Source organism: Zootoca vivipara, chromosome 1 (assembly GCF_963506605.1).
Source record: "Zootoca vivipara chromosome 1, rZooViv1.1, whole genome shotgun sequence".
Lineage (NCBI taxonomy): Eukaryota > Metazoa > Chordata > Lepidosauria > Squamata > Lacertidae > Zootoca > Zootoca vivipara.
The window spans coordinates 14,254,021-14,274,417 of NC_083276.1; the positions used below are offsets into that span (position 1 = coordinate 14,254,021).

Sequence of the window (20,397 nt, forward strand, 5' to 3'; positions counted from 1 at the left end):
CGCCTGGATGCAATTTTTGCCAGACGAAGCCTGTCTTTGTCCAGGGAATTCCAGATGTGTGGCAGCCCTACATTGAGCTCTCTAACACATACTATAATACTGCAGATAGTGTTAATATACCGCGTTTGGAAATTTAGCTTCTTCTTGTCCTCTTATGAAAAGCTGAAACTCGTCAGTATAGCCAGCTTTCTAGGGAGTCACTTCCAAGAAAAGCGTAATTGAAATAAGATGAGATCATTCATTAATCCAAAGCCCTTAGATTGGAAACTAGACAATACCATTACTGGAACTGAGAGCATCAAATTTGTTGTGACACCTTTAGAACATGTTTTGCATTGGGGACAGGAATGAAAGCTCATTTAAAGAAGTCATGACAACAAAGGGCATTTGGTTCTGGAAATTCCATGTGGACATTCTTTTGAATTGCCAACGGGGAGGCAGAAACTAAGAAAACTCATAATATATAAGTATTGCACAACCTGTGTGTTGCCATCAACTTAACACCTGGTTCCCCCCTTCCAAATGCAAAATAACCCTTTTTTATGTACTTGTGAGTCCCTGCCCACCAGAAATGCAAGGAAGAGCTTGGCCAAACTAAAGTACTATTTGAAAGTACTATTGTCAGCTTACAACTTCCTATGTTCCTGTCCATGTACAAAGTGCTTCTCCCTTGTCCATTCAAATAGTACTTTAGTACTATTGGTCCTTCTTTGCCATTGGTCCTTCTTGCCATTATTCTTTATGTTTTAGTCTGGAGTTTTTCCCTAGCCCTACTTGGAAATGTTAGCGATCGAATCTGGGACCTTCTCCATGCAGAACGATGATCTATCACTGAGCTGCACCCAAATGAGTATCTGTATCGCTGTAGGAAGGCAAGAAAGACTAGTTATCTAATCCACAAATTTTTAGAGTAACTGAGCAGTAATCTTAAACATTGGTTTCATGGCTCTTTTGCTGCATTTTCCTAAACCTAATTTAATGTGAAAAGTTTTCTGGATCATACAGCTAGGAACTTAGGAATGGCTCAGCTATATTCAAGTTCCGTAGAGCTTTTCCAGGATTGATGTGTATACTAAGAACAAGTGTTAGGGCAAATCTGTGATGCTCTAAAGAGACTAGTGCACAAACACACATGCAAATAATGTTGAATCCTACATGCTCTTGCTGCCTTCTGATCATGTGTGGAGAAGGAATTGTGGAAAACAAAAGAGGACGAGGGAAAATGTTGCTTCTCTCTTTCTCTGTGTATGTAAATTTGAAATAGATGAATCATGTAATTATCCCATTGCAATTCAATTAAAATCCAGCTGCATCCAGAACTTGTGAACTCGTATAATTTTGCTGGCTTAATCCTAGCTGCTAAAAACCTGCTGAAATAGAAAAGTCTCATAATGCTTCCTGAAAATATTTGAACTTTGGCAATGTTCCCAAAAGAGGTGTGTTACAGAATAGTCCCTGAATCTCCTCCTCTGTCCATTCGAAGGACTAGCGAAAACAGAATATTCTCCATTTGTTACCCATTGTTAAGAGATCAGGAGTATTCCATACCTCTTTTGGCTTAAACATGGCTTGTTGCTAGCCATGAATTCCCTCTTAACCAAGGTTTGCAGAACAGCTTCAAACACTGAACGGTGTTCTTTGTTTTTTCTTTCTTCTGATTGCACAAGCAACAACAGCAACAGTATTTCTAAACTGGGTAGTAGCTAGCTTCATCTCTGGATAATTTAGTAAGTCTTTCAGCTGCCGTACTTTCTGTGGCTCTTGCACATTGTAGTGAAATGTGTTGGAGTTGCCATCACCTTTTCTTTTTAAATACAATGCTTGCTTGTGCCCTCATCAGGAGAAGGGCAACTTCTAGAGTAAATGCATGCATCACAGTGCCCTGTAAAGAGTTATGCTTAGCTCCGCATTATTACTATTTTTAATTTATTTTTTAAAAAATTTGCATGTTCACAAGAACCAAGACCCCTTAAGCAATTCTGAATAATTTGTTCAGGTTACTTTTCTGTTCAAAATGAATGTCATTTTCTTACGTTGTGAGTTCCCATTACAGTTCACTTTACAATAGAGAGTCTCTTGCCTTGTACGGTAGGGCAGCAATTTATACACATTTAACTTACGCACATTCAGCTTTATGCGCGTGGCAAAAAATACATAAAAAATTGGAAAGGGAGCCAGGGTTCCAGGAAAAATGACTTTGACAACCCCACTGTCATTGAGCCTGATATATTTTGAGTATATGCCATTTTGGCTTTAGGCGCAATCCCCAGAATGTAACCCGCACATAATTTACCACCAATTTATTAATTGCCTTCTGCAGAATTGTCTTAAGGCAATGTACAATAAAAACAGCAATGAAGCTAACATTTCTTAATGGTAGGCCAGCATGAAAACCAGAGAATGGTGGACGAACAAGTACGCTCAGAAAGGGACACCACTCTTGTAGAACTTGCAGTTTGCTAAACAAAAAGTGTTGTAAAACTTTTTATTTGGCCAATATTAATCAATGTTAAGTCCTCAATTGGAGTCTTCGGATAGCTTTCATCATTGCAAGTATTACAGCTAATAGCCGCAGTGAGTGCCTCTCATGTGTCTTCATGGATTTTTGCCCAAGGCAAAGGTTTGACTTTCACAAACCTTTCAGTTAGAATTCTGTCTTAAGGAAATGAAACAGGGTGTGGGACAGAGTTGAAGATGGCTGGTTGTATATTGCCATTTATTAAGAGAAAGTACAGTGAACAGAAAGGTGTGCCACACCTATGTTCTCTGATCATTGCTCTTTGGTAGTTATCTTTAGTAGAAAATAAGTTCTATATAAATCTTTAGACATCTAGTTTCAGATTTATCGTGCTGTGTTACTGAATTGTAAGCATAAAGTATCCACCTGTTCAGAAAGTCAGTTATATTTATAGCACAGGACAGTGGTATTGTAATTCCCAGCTATTATAGAAAATCTATTCAGCAATTACTTAGTTAGTTCTCTTGCCTCTTTTACAAAAAGCAATCTTAACTTCATTTCTAATTTAAAGTTATATTTCACAAAAAATACAAACATAAGAATTCCTCATCAGTTCAGTCCAGAAGGAATGCCAAATGCCACCTTCTTCTTTTTATTATTAAAAGACTGTCAGTGAAGTGTTCTCAGATTTCATTAATTAGAGAAAAGAACTGTTCAGTATTAACCAAATGTCAGATGCTAGGCTTATTGTTATGTCTCTGCCAAAGCACATGGAGACAACCAGGGCAGTCTCGAGCAGGTCGGGCGCCCTGGCGCTGAGGGGCGGAGATCGCTCCGGCGCCCCCACCCTCGCAGGGCGCAGCATGGTTTCCGCGCAGCGCCCCGCCTACCGGCCCTACCACCGGGAGTCTACCTAGAGCCGGCCCTGGAGACAAGCCTCCCACCCTGTCTTCCTGGGCTATTTGGGGCACTTGTGGGAGGAGTGTCACACAGCCTGCACTGGGAGCCTGGTCTGGGGAGCTGTCTTAAGTGGTGGCTAGAACTAATGCAGCAAGTTTTACTGCATGATGTGACTAAAGGGATGTGGAACTCTCCACAAGGATGCCACTCCTCATAGCAAACAGTCGTGGCTGGAGACAACTGCGGGTTCATTTTGCTGTTTTCTCTCTCGTAAGTAAGCAGTATTCCACGTTCTTACAACATACTGTACCTTAAAGTGCAAAACCGAAAGCTTTAAAACAGCTGCTTGTTCTATTTGTTTAGGAGTATTTATACCCCAACCTTTTAACTGAAGTTCTTGTAGCAGCTTACAATATCTCTAAAACACAATAAAATAAACAGTGATGCAACAGTCACTACCAGCAGGGCAAAGGTAAGTTCCCCATACCTTTGTTTCAGCACATGCCATTCTGCAGCTGAATCTTCTGGCTGTTGAAGCAGCTGTAAGTTTGCCCCACATAGGCCATGACTTCCTTACTAGGTGGGTGCTCTTTATGTCCCTCACAGCCCCGGGCCTCGTGAAGGTGCTATAGGTGTACACTATACAGGAGGTGCTGGGTGGAGCAAAGATGTTACATGCCTTCCTGCTGAACCCTAGTGCATAAATCAACATAAGGTTTGGTGTTTTGACATACACAGGAGCTTGAGCCTCCCTTGGCAGCTGTCTGTGCCTCTGTAGGGAGAGTTGCCTGCCGTACAGCTTTGAAAGCTACTAGTAATGAGTATAGATGTACTGTTTATCAGATAGGTTATTAAACTAAAGCAGGTTATGGCAAGTTACAATGCAGTAGGTATATTGTCAGTGGCATGCTATGCCTCTGATAACCACAAAACACAATCAGTTTAAGGGTTTGGCAACCCGGATATTAAAAAAAATGAGTACATTCCTCCTCCTATATGTGAATTTAGAAAAGTCACTCTAGAGAGAGCCCAAAGCTCAGTTGTGGAGCTGCTTCTTTGAAACTGGGGCCTTATGTGTTCAGTTGCTGGCATCTCCAGTTAAAAAGATCAGGTAGAGGGTTATAAGAGAAGCAAAAGTTACTGCTGCAGATCTGTATACACCTAGTGCCCTAGGGTGGACAGAGAGTTTGATCTGGTATAAGACAAATTTCCTATTATCAGTAAAAAAAAAGAACTGAAAATACTGTCCCTCACACACACACTTGGGACAGCTGTGCTAACATTGGTGAGGGTTTCCTTAGTCCTGTTTGCAAATTTCTTTTAGTTCCTTTTGAAACAGTATTTTAAATTTATAAGGACTAGTTAATTCCTTAATTAGCATGAATGTGTCTATAGTTCACTCTGAAAATATTCAGGTCATTCAGTACAGTGATACCTCTAGTTACGAACTTAATTCTTTCTGGAGGTCCGTTCTTATCCTGAAACTGAGCTTAACTAGAGGCGTGCTTTCGCTAATGGGGCCTCCCACTGCTGCTGAGCCGCTGGCACACAATTTACGTTCTCATCCTGGGGCAAAGTTCTCATCTCGAGGTAACTTCCAGGTTAGCAGAATTTGTAACCTGAGGCATTTGTAACTCGAGGTACCACTGTAGTAGCTATAATGCCGCATGGACAGCTCACATTGCCCTCTGTTGTTTATCTCTCACTTTATTTTCAAGTACTGTTGCAGTATTTTTTTAAGCATGCAGTTTGTTGAAGGTAGGCATGTTGGTTGCTTAGATGTAAACTGATGCAGTGACAGATCCAGGAAATCCTGATTCAGTTTTCAAGTTGGTTACAAAGAGAGAGGTTTTTCTTCTTGGAAAGGAGACTCAGATTAAAGGTGTATATCTTTTGTTCTGATTTAGTTTCCATGATACTTCCTCATAGCATACATTCTCTAATATGATCTTATTTCACCCTTTCTGAAACCGCAATAAAAGTTAAAATTTCGTAGAATATCAGTGAGCCCTCTATAAATTCTTTTAGGTTATAGCATCAACACTCAATTATTAAAACCAGCTGAATGGTGAACTTGCATAGTTTTGAGTACAAATGGTTCAATAAAGTATGGTACGTCACCACAATGTCATATTTTACAGAAATGATATGACTTGGAAGATAGACGAAGTTGGGAAAAATTTGGGAAACTTTGTTCTCTTTTTATTAATTAATTTAAAATTATTTAAATAATTTTCTGTGTTGTCTGTACAGATCAGTAAGATATACACAGACACCCTACACACTGAGTGTGGGTATGGAGAGGGAAAGTTAACATCTCTTCAGTGTGATAGGCTTGATTGAATTTGTACCATATGCAGCTATATCCAGGCCACTTAGTAATGTTACAAATTTAACATTCTGTATCACTCTGTGTAAACAGCATGGTATTTCCTAATTAGAATGTAGGTGTGCATATGTGATGGTCTCATTTCATTTGCGGAAATGATCAGGATAGTTTACTTCAGTGTTTCCCAACCAGTGTGCCTCCAGATGTTTTGGGACTACAACTGGTTTACTTTTCCTTATTAGGAAAGGGTTAAAAATAATACTTAGAACAAAACTGAGGGAGAACATAATGCATACTTATAAAATGGTGTGGTCACCCAGTCTTATCATGCAGTAGCATGTGATAAATTGAACCCAGATTTGAGATTCTAAGGTTCTTAAAATGAGCATAGAACTGAACATGCTTTCATTGTAACTTGCGTTGACAATGATTGTACATACCAAAAGAGAGGGAGGATGCACATAATGTTAAAAAAAAAATGTCAGTATGCCATGCTGACAGTTAAGCGCAGGGATTGGCTATCACTGTTGCATATTAAGTCTAGGAGAAATGCCTTGGAAAATGATTTCTATCCTAAATCATGATCTGCCTATAGTTTGATCTTATACATGCAGCAGTTTGAAATGGCAGAATCTTCAGGTTGTAGAATGAACTGTGCTACTAGCAGTCCTGCCAACCTAGCAGTTCGAAAGCACGAAGTGCAAGTAGATAAATAGGTACCGCTCTAGCGGGAAGGTAAACGGCGTTTCTGCATGTTGCTCTGGTTTGCCATGCTGGCCACATGACCCGGAAGCTGTACGCTGGCTCCCTCGGCCAATAAAGGTAGATGAGCGCCGCAACCCCAGAGTCGTCCGCGACTGGACCTAATGGTCAGGGGTACCTTTACCTTTACTTAAGGTAATGTTTTAAATCTACTTCCGCACCTCTTCATTTCTCTCTCCCTTCCTGTCTCCCAGCAACTAAATAAGTTCATGAGGGGAAAATGTTTTACCGTAGCTGTTTCTGAGGAGTGAACTAGTTTACTTTTTGCAGGAAGTCTTTCATGCCACGAAGCAGTCAAAAATGTCTCCTGCTTGTACTCTGGAGTGGTGCAATTCATACCACCATTTCAAGAGCCTACCACCTCACTCTTCTAGGCTAAATTAATTAGGATTTAGACTATGTTAATTAGGAGGCAAGTTAGTGTCTGGAAAATACCACATGTGCAAGAAGGTAGGGTTGGACTTTCAGGTTTGTGAGTCTGTGTGCAGATGGGGAAAGTATTAACTGTAATATCATGGAACAGGCTGTTGTAGCATGCCTTGCTGGGGAAGTAGCCAGACCCATTAAGACCTACTCAGCTATCTAATCTTGCATACTGTGGATGCTGCTGTTCCACATTCTTAAAAAAGAAAGCACACTAAAATATGATGTAAACAAGAGGCTTGGCCAGTGATCTGAAGTATTCTGAAGGGGTAACAGTAGAAGTCAAAGCATAAAGCAGCATTCTGTTCTTTGATTGTTAAAGCAGAAAATATTTTCCCCTGAAATCTCTTGTAACTTTAGGTATTATACCCAGTATTAATTAATTCCACGGCCTCAGAATCTGTTCAGCATTCTTATCAGCCTCCAGAGTCTTAATGCGGTCCTGCACTGGTTCCTAAAGTCTTGCATATGTAGCTCTGGCTTGACTGCAAAACTCTTTTAAAAAATTATTTGCAAAGACTGCTCTCTGTCTCAAGATTGGTTGCATGTTGCACTAGGTTATGCTATTCCTAGGTACATATAATTCAATAGGAATGACTGTGCACTGCATATGAACAGTCTCTGAATCTGTGACCTACCTCTGAGGCCCTTCTCTGTGCTCCCTCCACAAGAGCTGAGGAGGGTAGCAAGGAGAGAAGAGACCTTTTTTCTATGGTGGCTTCCCATTGGTGGAATGCTCTCCCCAGGGAGGCTTGCCTGACACCTTCATCACATATATTTAGGTGCCAGGAGAAAACATTTCTATTCTCCCAAGCCTTTGACTAATTAAACAATCTATGGCTTTTTAAACTGCATTTGTGGAAGGGGTGGTTGTTTTGTTTGTTGTTATGCATTTTTGTGTTTTTATACTGTAACCCTTCTGTGATCCTCAGATGAAGGGTGGTATATAAGTTTATATAGTAGTCAACATTATCATCTGTGCAATTACATTGATTCCAGTAGTACCCTTCTGGCTCACAAGAGAGCCTAACCTTTTAAAATAGTGTTGCAATAATGTTTGGAGGCTCCACTAAGCTTCACCTCCATTCTAAAGCCTGAAGAACATATTATCATACTTACTGTTTTGGGCTCAAAGGGGTGTGTGTGATTTGCCCTAGGACCCTAGGTGTTTAAAAACCCACTCAAAGTTATGTTACCAGTCATTGTACGGTAAGAAGAGTAAATTTTTTTCTGACTGTGAACCAGACCACAGTGATCTGGTTCAGCTATACTGCTAAGCCATGGCTTAGCATTAATGAGAATGAGTCACAGCAGCCTTTGGTTCCTGCACTTTCCTCTGCTCTTCTTGTCTGTATGGGTTGCAACAGCGGAACTGGTCTGTGGGGCCCTTTTTCATTCACCTAAATAAATGTGGCTATGTCTGAAAATATGAGGGAAGCACAGAGTGAGTTAGTTAACATTCCAGATCTTCTGGTGGGATGTTTTGATTTGTTTGTAAAAAAGGTGTCATACAAAGCTTTTGTCAATTGGCTTACTGAGAAGGAAAACCTGCACGTAATATTCTACCTAGTCAAAGCATTTAATAGAGTCTAAGGAGTTTAAATTGAACAGTGAGATATATAAATTAAAATTGGGAGCCTCAGAAATAAATAGCATGCACAGAGTACATCTGCCTCTCCAATAAGTTATCTCTTTGTATTTAATAAGATGAGTCCACAGCAGTAACTTCATTTTGAAGTATAAATACATTGGATTTTATCCCTGGCCAGTCCAGCTTAGAGGAGAGCCATGACTAATTTAAGTTCATCAATTTCAGTGGGTCTGTTCTGAGTTGGACTAGCACTGGCTACAACCACATGATATATGGAATCACTGCTGACACCAGGTGGTTGGCAGGTCAGCAACCCCACCCATCTGTCAAATTTGACCTGACGGGGTAGGGTGATACCGACCTAGCAAGCTAGAAAAGGTTTGCCACCCCTGCTGTAGGCTATTAGGCCTGGGAGAGAGATATGCATCACAGTAATCCAAGTTTATGCACCAACTACCGGTGCTGAAGAAAGTGAAATTGACCAATTCTATGAAGACTTACAACACCTTCTAGAAATGACACCAAAGAAGGATGTTCTTCTCATTACAGGGGATTGGAATGCTAAAGTAGGGAATCAAGAGATAAAAGGAACAACTGGCAAGTTTGGCCTTGGAGTTCAAAATGAAGCAGGGCAAAGGCTAATAGAGTTCTGTCAAGAGAACAAGCTGGTCATCACAAACACTCTCTTCCAACAACACAAGAGACGACTCTACACATGGATATCACCAAATGGGCAGCATCGAAATCAGATTGATTATATTCTCAGCAGCCAAAGATGGAGAAGCTCTATACAGTCAGCAAAAACAAGACCTGGAGCTGACTGTAACTCCGATCATCAGCTTCTTATAGCAAAAATCCAGCTTAAACTGAAGAAAGTAGGAAAAACCGCTGGGCCAGTAAGATACAATCTGAATCAAATCCCTTATGAATACACAGTGGAAGTGAGGAACAGGTTTAAGGATTTAGATTTGGTGGACAGAGTGCCTGAAGAACTATGGATGGAGGCTCGTAACATTATACAGGAGGCAGCAACGAAAACCATCCCAAGGAAAAGGAAATGCAAGAAAGCAAAATGGCTGTCCAACGAGGCCTTACAAATAGCGGAGGAGAGGAGGCAAGCAAAATGCAAGGGAGATAGGGAAAGATACAGGAAACTGAATGCAGATTTCCAAAAAACAGCAAGGAGAGACAAGAGGGTCTTCTTAAATGAGCAATGCAAAGAAATAGAGGAAAACAATAGAATGGGGAAAACCAGAGATCTGTTCAAGAAAATTGGAGATATGAAAGGAACATTTCGTACAAAGATTACCATAATCAAGGACAAAAGTGGTAAGGACCTAACAGAAGCAGAAGACATCAAGAAGAGGTGGCAAGAATACACAGAGGAATTATACCAGAAAGATATGGAGGTCTCGTACACCCCAGGTAGTGTGGTTGCTGACCTTGAGCCAGACATCTTGGAGAGTGAAGTCAAATGGGCCTTAGAAAGCACTGCTAATAACAAGGCCAGTGGAAGTGATGATATTCCAGCTGAACTATTTAAAATTTTAAAAGATGATGCTGTTAAGGTGCTACACCCAATATGCCAGCAAGTTTGGAAAACTCAGCAATGGCCAGAGGATTGGAGAAGATCAGTCTACATCCCAATTCCAAAGAAGGGCAGTGCCAAAGAATGCTCCAACTACCGCACAATTGCGCTCATTTCACACGCTAGCAAGGTTATGCTTAAAATTCTACAAGGCAGGCTTAGGCAGTATGTGGACCGAGAACTCCCAGAAGTGCAAGATGGATTTCGAAAAGGCAGAGGAACCAGAGACCAAATAGCAAACATGCGCTGGATTATGGAGAAAGCTAGAGAGTTCCAGAAAAACGTCTACTTCTGCTTCATTGACTATGCAAAAGCCTTTGACTGTGTCGACCACAGCAAACTATGGCAAGTTCTTAAAGAAATGGGAGTGCCTGATCACCTCATCTGTCTCCTGAGAAATCTCTATGTGGGACAAGAAGCTACAGTTAGAACTGGATATGGAACAACTGATTGGTTCAAAATTGGGAAAGGAGTACGACAAGGTTGTATATTGTCTCCCTGCTTATTTAACTTATATGCAGAATTCATCATGCGAAAGGCTGGACTAGATGAATCCCAAGCAGGAATTAAGATTGCCGGAAGAAATATCAACAACCTCAGATATGCAGATGACACAACCTTGATGGCAGAAAGCGAGGAGGAATTAAAGAACCTTTTAATGAGGGTGAAAGAGGAGAGCGCAAAATATGGTCTGAAGCTCAACATCAAAAAAACCAAGATCATGGCCACTGGTCCCATCACCTCCTGGCAAATAGAAGGGGAAGAAATGGAGGCAGTGAGAGATTTTACTTTCTTGGGCTCCTTGATCACTGCAGATGGTGACAGCAGTCACGAAATTAAAAGACGCCTGCTTCTTGGGAGAAAAGCAATGACAAACCTAGACAGCATCTTAAAAAGCAGAGACATCACCTTGCCGACAAAGGTCCGTATAGTTAAAGCTATGGTTTTCCCAGTAGTGATGTATGGAAGTGAGAGCTGGACCATAAAGAAGGCTGATCGCCGAAGAATTGATGCTTTTGAATTATGGTGCTGGAGGAGACTCTTGAGAGTCCCATGGACTGCAAGAAGATCAAACCTATCCATTCTTAAGGAAATCAGCCCTGAGTGCTCCCTGGAAGGACAGATCGTGAAGCTGAGGCTCCAATACTTTGGCCACCTCATGAGAAGAGAAGAATCCTCGGAAAAGACCCTGATGTTGGGAAAGATTGAGGGCACTAGGAGAAGGGGACGACAGAGGACAAGATGGTTGGACAGTGTTCTCGAAGCTACGAACATGAGTTTGACCAAACTACGGGAGGCAGTGCAAGACAGGAGCGCCTGGCGTGCTATGGTCCATGGGGTCACGAAGAGTCGGACACGACTAAACGACTAAACAACAACAAGAAATATGCTCAGGCGGCAACAGTTGCTGGATCCTAGCATCTTCCTGTAATTTCTTAGTTGTCTGTATTGCAAATTTATTGCCTAGTGCCATTGTGGTTAAAAACAATGGGCTGTACTTAATGCATATGTTTAGTTGTCATAATAGTGGTGCTTTTATTGCTTTTGAATTGAGAACTTTGACAGGACACTCAGAAAAGTGCTAGACCTGTTGGCTAAGCTGCTGACTTCTGTGCTACACCCAGGGATAGATATGCCTTATTTTTTGACACTTCCCGTAGCACAGGGGTCAGCAAACTTTTTCAGCAGGGGGCCGGTCCACTGTCCCTCAGACCTTGTGGGGGGGCCGGACTATATTTTGAAAAAATATATATGAATGAATTCCTATGCCCCACAAATAACCCAGAGATGCATTTTAAATAAAAGGACACATTCTACTCATGTAAAAACATGCTGATTCCCGGACTGTCCGCGGGCCGGATTTAGATGGTGATTGGGCCGCATCCAGCCCCCGGGCATTAGTTTGGGGACCCCTGCCGTAGGACCTTATTTTTGTGTGCTTGTCTGAGGGAGTGAATGAATGTGTGCCTATTGGAACATACACTATCTGTAATAGGGGAAAGGGCATAAACCTATTCCTAAGCACAACTTGAAATGTTCTAAGTACAGCTTCATTCTGTATTTTATGTGACTGATGTAATGCTTTAAGGCAATTTTTCTGGACACTGATTTGACTAGTCTCTGTACAACACTGATCTGCAGCTAGTTTTTGTGAGAGATTAAAAGATAGTAGGTCAGACCTGTTCCCCCCACTCCTCATGAACTCAAATTTCATTCCTAGAGCTCTCTGTTAGCAATCACTTCCTTAATAATCCTGCAGACAACTGGGGCGGGGGGGGGGGCAAAGTGTTACTCTTCAGAGGTCTGGATTTGGCCCTGCAGCCTCTGTTGCTATTTCTAATGCAAGGTAACATTAGAAACAAAATGCTGATTGAAACTGGGTAGTGTTAGCTTGTAAAGAGCTGCATGACTGGTTACTTGTATCAGGTAAAGAAGATGTTCAGGTGGAGAATTTTTGTAAATTAGTGATAAAATGCCATAGGTTGCTAATATAGGTGAGATGGCATTCCAGTAACCTTTGTGGGTTTACTTGCAAGGTTGGGATAATATATAGACTTTAATTTGTGATTTTCTCTTTATTTTCAACAGCAAAACCATTTACTCAGCTGGTGAAAGAAATGCAGCTTCATCGAGATGACTTTGAAATCATAAAAGTAATTGGGAGAGGTGCATTTGGTGAGGTAAGATGCCATTGGAGCTCAGTTTTAGATACATTGTCTATTGTAAGTTTTTGGTAAATACACTGCATGCTTTGCTTTCAAACTCTTTCTCTTTTAACTATTTTTAGTTCATTGGACTAAGTGAACTCCAAACCACAAAAGCTTATGGCACAATAAAATAGCTTGGTTTTAAGGTGCTTCAGGAATCTTTATTGTATTTGCTAAATTAAACCAATTCCCCCCACCGTTTTAGAATCTTTAACTCTATAGCTGCCGTAGCCTAGGGGTGAACAGTTCATACATATAGGACTGAATCCAGTTGTGTCCTTCATTTTGTGGAAGGGCTTTTGACCCAGTGGAGGCTTTCACTAATGGAAGAGGAGAGAATACAGTTTTCACTGATTTTCCTTGCAACCCTAAAAAACTGCTCCAGAGAGTTGAAAGACAGCATGTGCAAGAAGAAGGAGAAATTGGCAAAAAATTCCCTCCCCTCCACTTCTAGATCAAAGATGCTTCCATGACACTATTGGGTACAACCCATAATGTGTACAAATTCCTGCTAGCCTACCATGAGGCAAAAAGTTTGTAGTGGCTAGTAATCTGAATTATAAAAGTGCACAGGAAAAAATGCTAGCTTTTTATTGATGGGGATATATTGTGAAAAATGTGGAGAATTATTTGTTAGTTATTGTGGCATGATTTTGGAATTCGCATCTAAAGATAGTAGCTAAATTAGCAAAGTGATGGTAAAGAGACATAATGCATACCGTGTTTCTCACATTTTAAGTCATGTCTTATATTTATTTTTACTCCAAAAAAACCCGCCATGGCTTATTTTCAGGGGATGTCTTATTTTTTTTGTTAAGCTTTTTAATTTTTTAAGCTTTCAGAGTTTTGCTGGGTCGGGCTCGGTGCGGCGCGCGCTGCTGCCCTTGCCGGCTCCCGCTGGGTCGGGGCTCTCCCTCTCTGAGATAACTACGAGCCCTTCTCCTCCTCACCCCCCAGTCGTGACACGGCCGCCGCGCGGGCTTCCTTACCCGGGTTGCAGTGCAGCGGCGAGGGCGGCGTGGCGACGGGCGACGAGGGGGCCGGGGAAGGCTGAAGCAAAGGCGGCGGCGGAGGCAGCGGCGGGTCTTTGGGGCCGCCAGCGCCCGGCGAAGGTGCAGCGGAAGGCGGCAGCATGAGGTAGCGATGCGGAGGGGGTAGGCAGCGCACGCAGAACGAGTGGAGGCACGGCAGCAGCTTGGGCCGCCGGCTCTGGATGTTCTGGCCGCACACCCCGCAAGTGTCCAACAGGTTGAGCCGCGACTCTCCGTCGGCCCGGTCTGCGGGGCCTTGCCGGCTTTCAGCCTCGTTTTCCCCACCCATGGCGACAGGACCGGCCGCGGTGGGCCCTGCTCCTGCCATAGGCTCGTCCATTGTTCAGCGGCGGCGGCCATTTCAGGCGCGAAACACCTCTCACCCAATGGCCGCTTCTGCTCTCACCCTCCCCCCGGCCTGCTCACAAGCGGAGCCCCGCCCCTTCATGACCGCTGGGAGCAAGCGACGTCGGTTGCTCATCGGTGTGATTGGCAGGCTGTTCTGGGCTTGGTCGAATTCGGGGTGGGGGATTCATTCAAGAAAGAGCCGGCAAAGACAGCTGCGTGCGCTGTGCCGAGCCCCGACTCAGCGGGAGCCGGCAAGGACAGTAGTGCGCACCGCGCAGAGTCCCGACTGAGCGGGACCCGGGAGAAACAGCAGTGCTCGGCGAGGCGCACGCTGCAAAACCGCCATGCAGACCTGCTCCCACCACTGCTCCCACTCAGCATGTCTTATTTTTGGGGGATGCCTTATATTTTATTGCCTCCAGAAAATCGTGCCATGTCTTATTTTATAGGGACGTCTTAAAATGTGAGAAACACGGTAATGTTTAGTCTTGAAGATAGCAGCCTGTTAAATCCAAGGAAATGTATGCTTCCATGATAAATGGGAGTGGAATAAATGTTTTAAGAGCCTTCTCAGTCATATACAGCACTGTGAGATTTATTTTGGTAAAAGGGCTATCTCGGTGTCTGGGCAAATACTTCTGCCTTCTCAGACAGCACTTAACTAATTGTACTGGATCCCAGGAGAATGTTGCTGAATGCATGCTGAAAAGAGTTCAGGGTGTTCTTTGGATTCATCAGCAGAATTTGGCTGCAGTTGCATAATCCCTTTAGGTTCTTCCTAGGCTTGTGTATGTGAACTGGGAGTTCTCATTTCCTACCCCCTTCCCAATAGCAACTCATTACAATGCATCAGAAGCTGGTTTTAAAAGTTGCTGGAGCTACCACTTGCTTGGGAAGCATGAGGAGCTGCTTCTGAACCATACCTGCCAAGTCTCCCGCTGAAAAATGCGGGATCAGCAACAGCGCGGCACCAGAAGTTGCGTAGAAGCAACTTCCGGGGCCACTCTGCCCATGTGTGGGCACTGGAAATAGGGCAGAGCGGCACCGGAAGTCGCTTCTACACATGCCCGGTGGCCATTTTGGTGGTGGCCGCCAGGCATGCGTAGAAGCAACTTCTGGTGCTGCTCTGACCTATTTCCGGTGCCCACACATGGGCAGAGCGGCACCCAAAATGGAGGCTCCCTGGCAGGTAGGAAATCCGGGGGATTTCCGGGATTTTTCTCCATTCGTGAGAACAGCGGGAAACGAATTAAAATCCGGGGGTTTCCCGTGAAAAACGGGATACTTGGCAGCTAAGTTCTGAACTAACAAGGGCATTGCTTGTGCAACTGGATCTCTTGCATTGGTATTATATTTCCATGGGAGATTTGATTATTGACCTGCCTCAGCATCCTTGATTTCTGGAAACACAAGCTGAATGGAAAGATAATGGAAAATTGTATATCCAGTATATTTCCAGTCCTAGACCCTGAACTGGAAGTCCACCCTTTGGTTAACAGCCTTTGTTTATTGCTTGGTATCGGTTCCCTGTCAAATCAGGTCTTTAATTTATAAAGGGACATTTCCAGCCCTCAGGAACACTTAGGAGGCTGCCTTTTACGTAATGAATCAGACTCACTAGTCCATCCAGCTCAGTCCTGTCTTTACTGATTTGTTCTTCTTCAGGGTTTCAGACAGGAACCCCTCCCTAGCCCAACCTGGAGAGGCTGGGGATTGAACCTGCAGTGGCACTGTTCTAAATAAGCTATTACTATTTAATTCAGACCATTGCATTGTATTTTTGTTAGATAAAAAGTTTACATAATCCTCAGAATGGGAAGCTCAGCCTTGGGTTAGAAACTATTGCTTACAGCACTATTGAATGAATAAAAATGGCATTTTGGGTTGTGGAATGATGTTGCTTAATATGGTGTGGCTAAGCAGCATGCATGTTCTCCCATCCCAACAGTCAAATTTGCTGTGATGATGATACTGTTGTTGCTTTGGTGTTCTCTACATCAAAGTGCAAAGGACAGGTGCATGTCTTGTATATATGTGGGACTGTTAAAGGTCCAGGTGCATGCGCATTGCATGTTTAGGAAAAGGTATAGGTAATGATGTGCTGCTTTGACTTCTGATTGGTCAATAAGGGAATGGTCTCTTTCTGCCATATGGATGAAGAGTGGCTGTGTTTACCTAACTTTAGGTGCTATAGTGTTTTAGAATGGGCCCCACTGGGTCATCTGTAGAAGGTGCCATGTGTGATGCTGTGTTTTGGAAAGGAGACTAGATAAAGGAGAAAATACTAAGAAGAGACCACAGTTACCTATACTATCAATATATTTTATTTCTGTTTACAATCACATGGTCTATTTTTATAATGCAGTATGTAGAATGTGTCCTGGAAAGAGGGTTTGCTTCAAATTTATTTAAACAGGAGCCCATCAATGAAGCAATCGGTCAGTTTTTTGCTCCTGATGTCCCTGATTGTTCTAATTTGGTGGAGTTCCTGTATCCTATTTTAGAGCTTTACCAGCTCCTGGCTTGTATATGGTGTATGTATTTGTCTATCATATAGCATTTGCAACAGAATATGTTCTTTTTCTCTTTGTGTTTTCTCTCAGTGGCTTCCGATTTGGGGAAAGGAACAGAGAAAGACATCCTGTTATTCTACATTTCTGTTGTTTCCATTAATTAATTGAGTGAATACCTCTTTTATTATTATTGATGATAAGATTTTTAAAATATCAGAACATGTACTGTAGTTTTGATTTACCTTCCCTAACCCGGGTGGGGGGGTGGGGAACAGTCCTCCAACTGATCCCTCTCCTTGATTGAAAGAGGTTTTGCATTGTAACTCTGCACTTAAGTTCTGTCCACAAACCCAGGAAGACAGGTTTTCTTGCTGTACTTTAATCTTTAATCTGGAAAGCTGTCTTAACATCTATAATCCATGGAATCTTAAATAGTTTTAGTTTATTAGAAATTTATTCAGCCTGAGAAGTATTTTAAGGATTCCTCCAAATATAGTACATACAAGTTAGATATATTCTGAAATGCAGTAAAACAGTAAAGCATGTTTGTGAAAATGCTTAGACCAGTTTTAGACTATGCAAGTGCTAGTTTACTTTATATAGCTTTCTTAATTAATTAACCTTGTTCAAAAAGGCTGAAAATTAATATGCATTAATATGATAATCATTTTTTGAAAAGGTTGGTGTACCCATGTTGGCTTTTTCAGTTGCTAATGTCACAAACCCCCAAGAAATATTTCAGAACAATGCTTTATATAAATAAGCCACTGAGGCTAATTTTAGGTTTATTGGTGTTCATTATTTCATGGTAAAGGCAAACAAATTCATTATATTAAAACAAAGAATTATGCAGCAACTTGAATACATAAGGTGGAATTCAGTGTAACAAAGGTCATTTCATCAGTGCAAACATTTCTGCTTGCCTGACACAACAATTTCCTCCTTCATCTCTCTACACACTATTCTGGGGCAGGGTTCGAAATTAGCAGGGCACCAGGTGCATTTTGCACCTAAATATTTTCTGTTTGTGAGCACCTCAAAAAGTCATTTTTTTGCGTTTGGCTGACATTCAAGAATTAATGAAATGTATTTCCTTTGAAACCTTGAAGTATATGTTAAGGATAGACAATATGTTAAGGAGTTTAACAATAAAGAGTAGAGTGCTTTGAAAACTGAAGTACGGTACCAACATGATGTAAACACCAAATTAAACATGTATTAACAATTTAGGCTACAAATCTGATATTAACAATGTTAATTGCATATTAATCCATGCTTACTAAAATAATAAATAAAAAGTGTCCCCCCCCCCCTGTGGCTACTAGACATTCCGTTTTGGTGCCCACAACCCAGGTCCCAGAAGCCATTTGGCTCCTAGCTTTTCTATTCCACTGTTCTGGGGTTTTTCCTGACCCTCCAGAGTAGATGTGGGGGGAAGCACCATTGCAATAGCAGAATTCCTTGAGCTGCCTGCTACTGGTAGTTGAATCTGGTCCCTGTTTTTTGCCATAAGAAAATGTTAAGTGTTTCAAAGCTCAAAAGTTTGTTGCAGCAAAAACAACAAGCAGAACTACCCCCTCTTGTCAACCGCGTTAAACAGTACAGCCCAATCTTCACATTAAAGCACAATGTTCAATTTACACCTAGTATTTGGGCTTGCTGCCATAAGTTCTAAACATTATTTTCTGGTACAGAGAGGATTTGGGTTTTTGATTGTGTGATGCAGCCATGGCTCCACTTCCTTAAAAGCCACAGCTGCTTTGTATTGACAAGTCCATTGTGTCACACAAAATGGACAGGGACATAGAGGAAAAAATGACTTCGAATCTGATTCCCCCCCCCAATAGAATAAAGAGCAGAATGACTCTTCCCTCCCCAAAAGAACTCTTATATATTTTGTGAGCAAATAAGGACACTTGGTAGCTGTTGTTTGCACATTTTAGTCTAGACAGTGATTTTTATTCAAAGTACAGGCAGCAGCTTGGTTGTCAGTTTAAACGATTAATGACACACATACAGAATGTGAAAAATAGTATATTTTTCAAAATACTAAGCAGCAGATTGGATTGAACAGGGAATCATATAAAGGGATAGCTGCCTGTATAGGTTATTTATCACTTCTGCAACAGTACATTCCATGCCTAATAAGAGCAAAAATCCAAGAGTTCAGTATAGCTAATCATTATTCCATTTTCTCAGTATGAAGACAGATTTAAAAATGCTTTTGTGTTTTCTGGATTGCTTTTCAGTGGCCAGAAAACTGATAATGAACCATACAGATCATGCCTTAAGTGCCCAATCACAGTGCAAAGGTGTAGTTCTTTCATGAATGAGATACTGATGAAAATTCCTCATGTAATCTAAGCAGTAATGACTGCCTGATCTAGTGCCCAGATTTAGACATTGGCTATGGAAGATGTACTGTACTGCTACATTTGCTGTTGCTGCTGAAACAGGCATAGAGCATCCATCAATTTCTGTTTTGTTTTAACCTCTTGGGTCCTAAAACCTTATTGTGCATAACCCCTTATCCCAACCCCTTACAGTAACTTCTTCTGTTATCTTCCTATGTTGGAATTGTGTGTGTTCGAGGAGGGCTATAATCCCATGCTCCTCAATTGGTTTATAGGCAATAATCTTAATACAAAGGAGTTAATTCTCATTCAGCTACCCAACAAAGTATATGAGCTGTCTGGGGACAATTCCAAAATTTTGGGGTTGGAGTTTGTATAACAGCTAGGCCATAGGACTGAATTAAGAATACACTACTGATCCACTGCATGCACTAGTGCAAGCTAGTCAATACAGCACGCTCAATTACAGGCAGCCCCCTGTTTGCAAAGGGGTTATGCATGTGTCGGTGAAATCATGTATAATTGAAACCCTAGAAAAAGCCTGCAAGCACCCCATCCCACCCTTTTAGTGATGTTTCATTGACACCTTTATGACGTTTCTGGATTCAGCACAATATATGTATACACGTTCACACACAAATGAATGTGTGTAAACGGGCTGCCTGTATAACATGACAATATAACAGGAACAAAAGTTTTAAAAATGTAAAATAGAGAAACACTGAGACATTGAGGCTTAATTCCTGGCCTTTCTGGATGATATGTAGACCCATTTCAATCTGGCTTCAAGTCTCGCTTTGATGAGCTACTCCAGGAACCAGACAGTAGGGAGTGTGCCTTTCTTGGTTTTGTTGGCTGTTAGTGCCTGTCATTGATTATTGCATCCTTCTGCATAGCCTGGCTGGGTTGGGACTTAACAACACTGTTTTATGGTGCTTCTATTCTTTTCTGGAGAGGCTGTTCCAGAAAGTGGTGCTGGTGAACTTCTACTCATTCCCTTGCCCTGAGGGAATCTCTATGGGATTCTGTTATGTCTTCCATGTCGTTTAATATCTATAGTGAACTGCTGGAAGAGTTTGAATGAAGATGTGGACTTGGGTTCCACCATGCAGGCCAGGCGGAGGTGCTCCTCCGTATTTTGGTGCTCCAGGGGAGTCCATGGGGCCAATCAAGGCAGCCTGGTTGCTTCAGCACCATAGAGAGCTTCGATGGAGCAAATTGCTCCAATGAGGGCTAGAGGTCACCTATGATTGTTTGGGCCTCTGCCTCCAGTTTTCCCCTCCTGTGTTGTTGTTTTTTTATCAGAGGGCACGCAGTACTGGCACACATCTATCTCTGCTTAAAAAGTGTGACACTTAACTTTTACAACTTCATGGTGAGTAGTGGCACCCG

The 20,397-nt window shown here is 42.0% G+C and overlaps 1 protein-coding gene across 4 annotated transcripts in view; it reads left to right on the forward strand.

Moving 5' to 3' along the window:
* The window catches only part of CDC42BPB (CDC42 binding protein kinase beta), a 98,882-nt gene that overhangs the window by 17,970 nt on the left and 60,515 nt on the right, over positions 1 to 20,397 (forward strand). For all 4 annotated transcript variants that reach the window (XM_035105453.2, XM_035105462.2, XM_035105471.2 and 1 more), the window contains exon 2: positions 12,641 to 12,732. In XM_035105453.2, the coding sequence (XP_034961344.2) occupies positions 12,641 to 12,732 (92 nt within the window). The remainder of the gene's footprint in view (positions 1 to 12,640; positions 12,733 to 20,397) is intronic.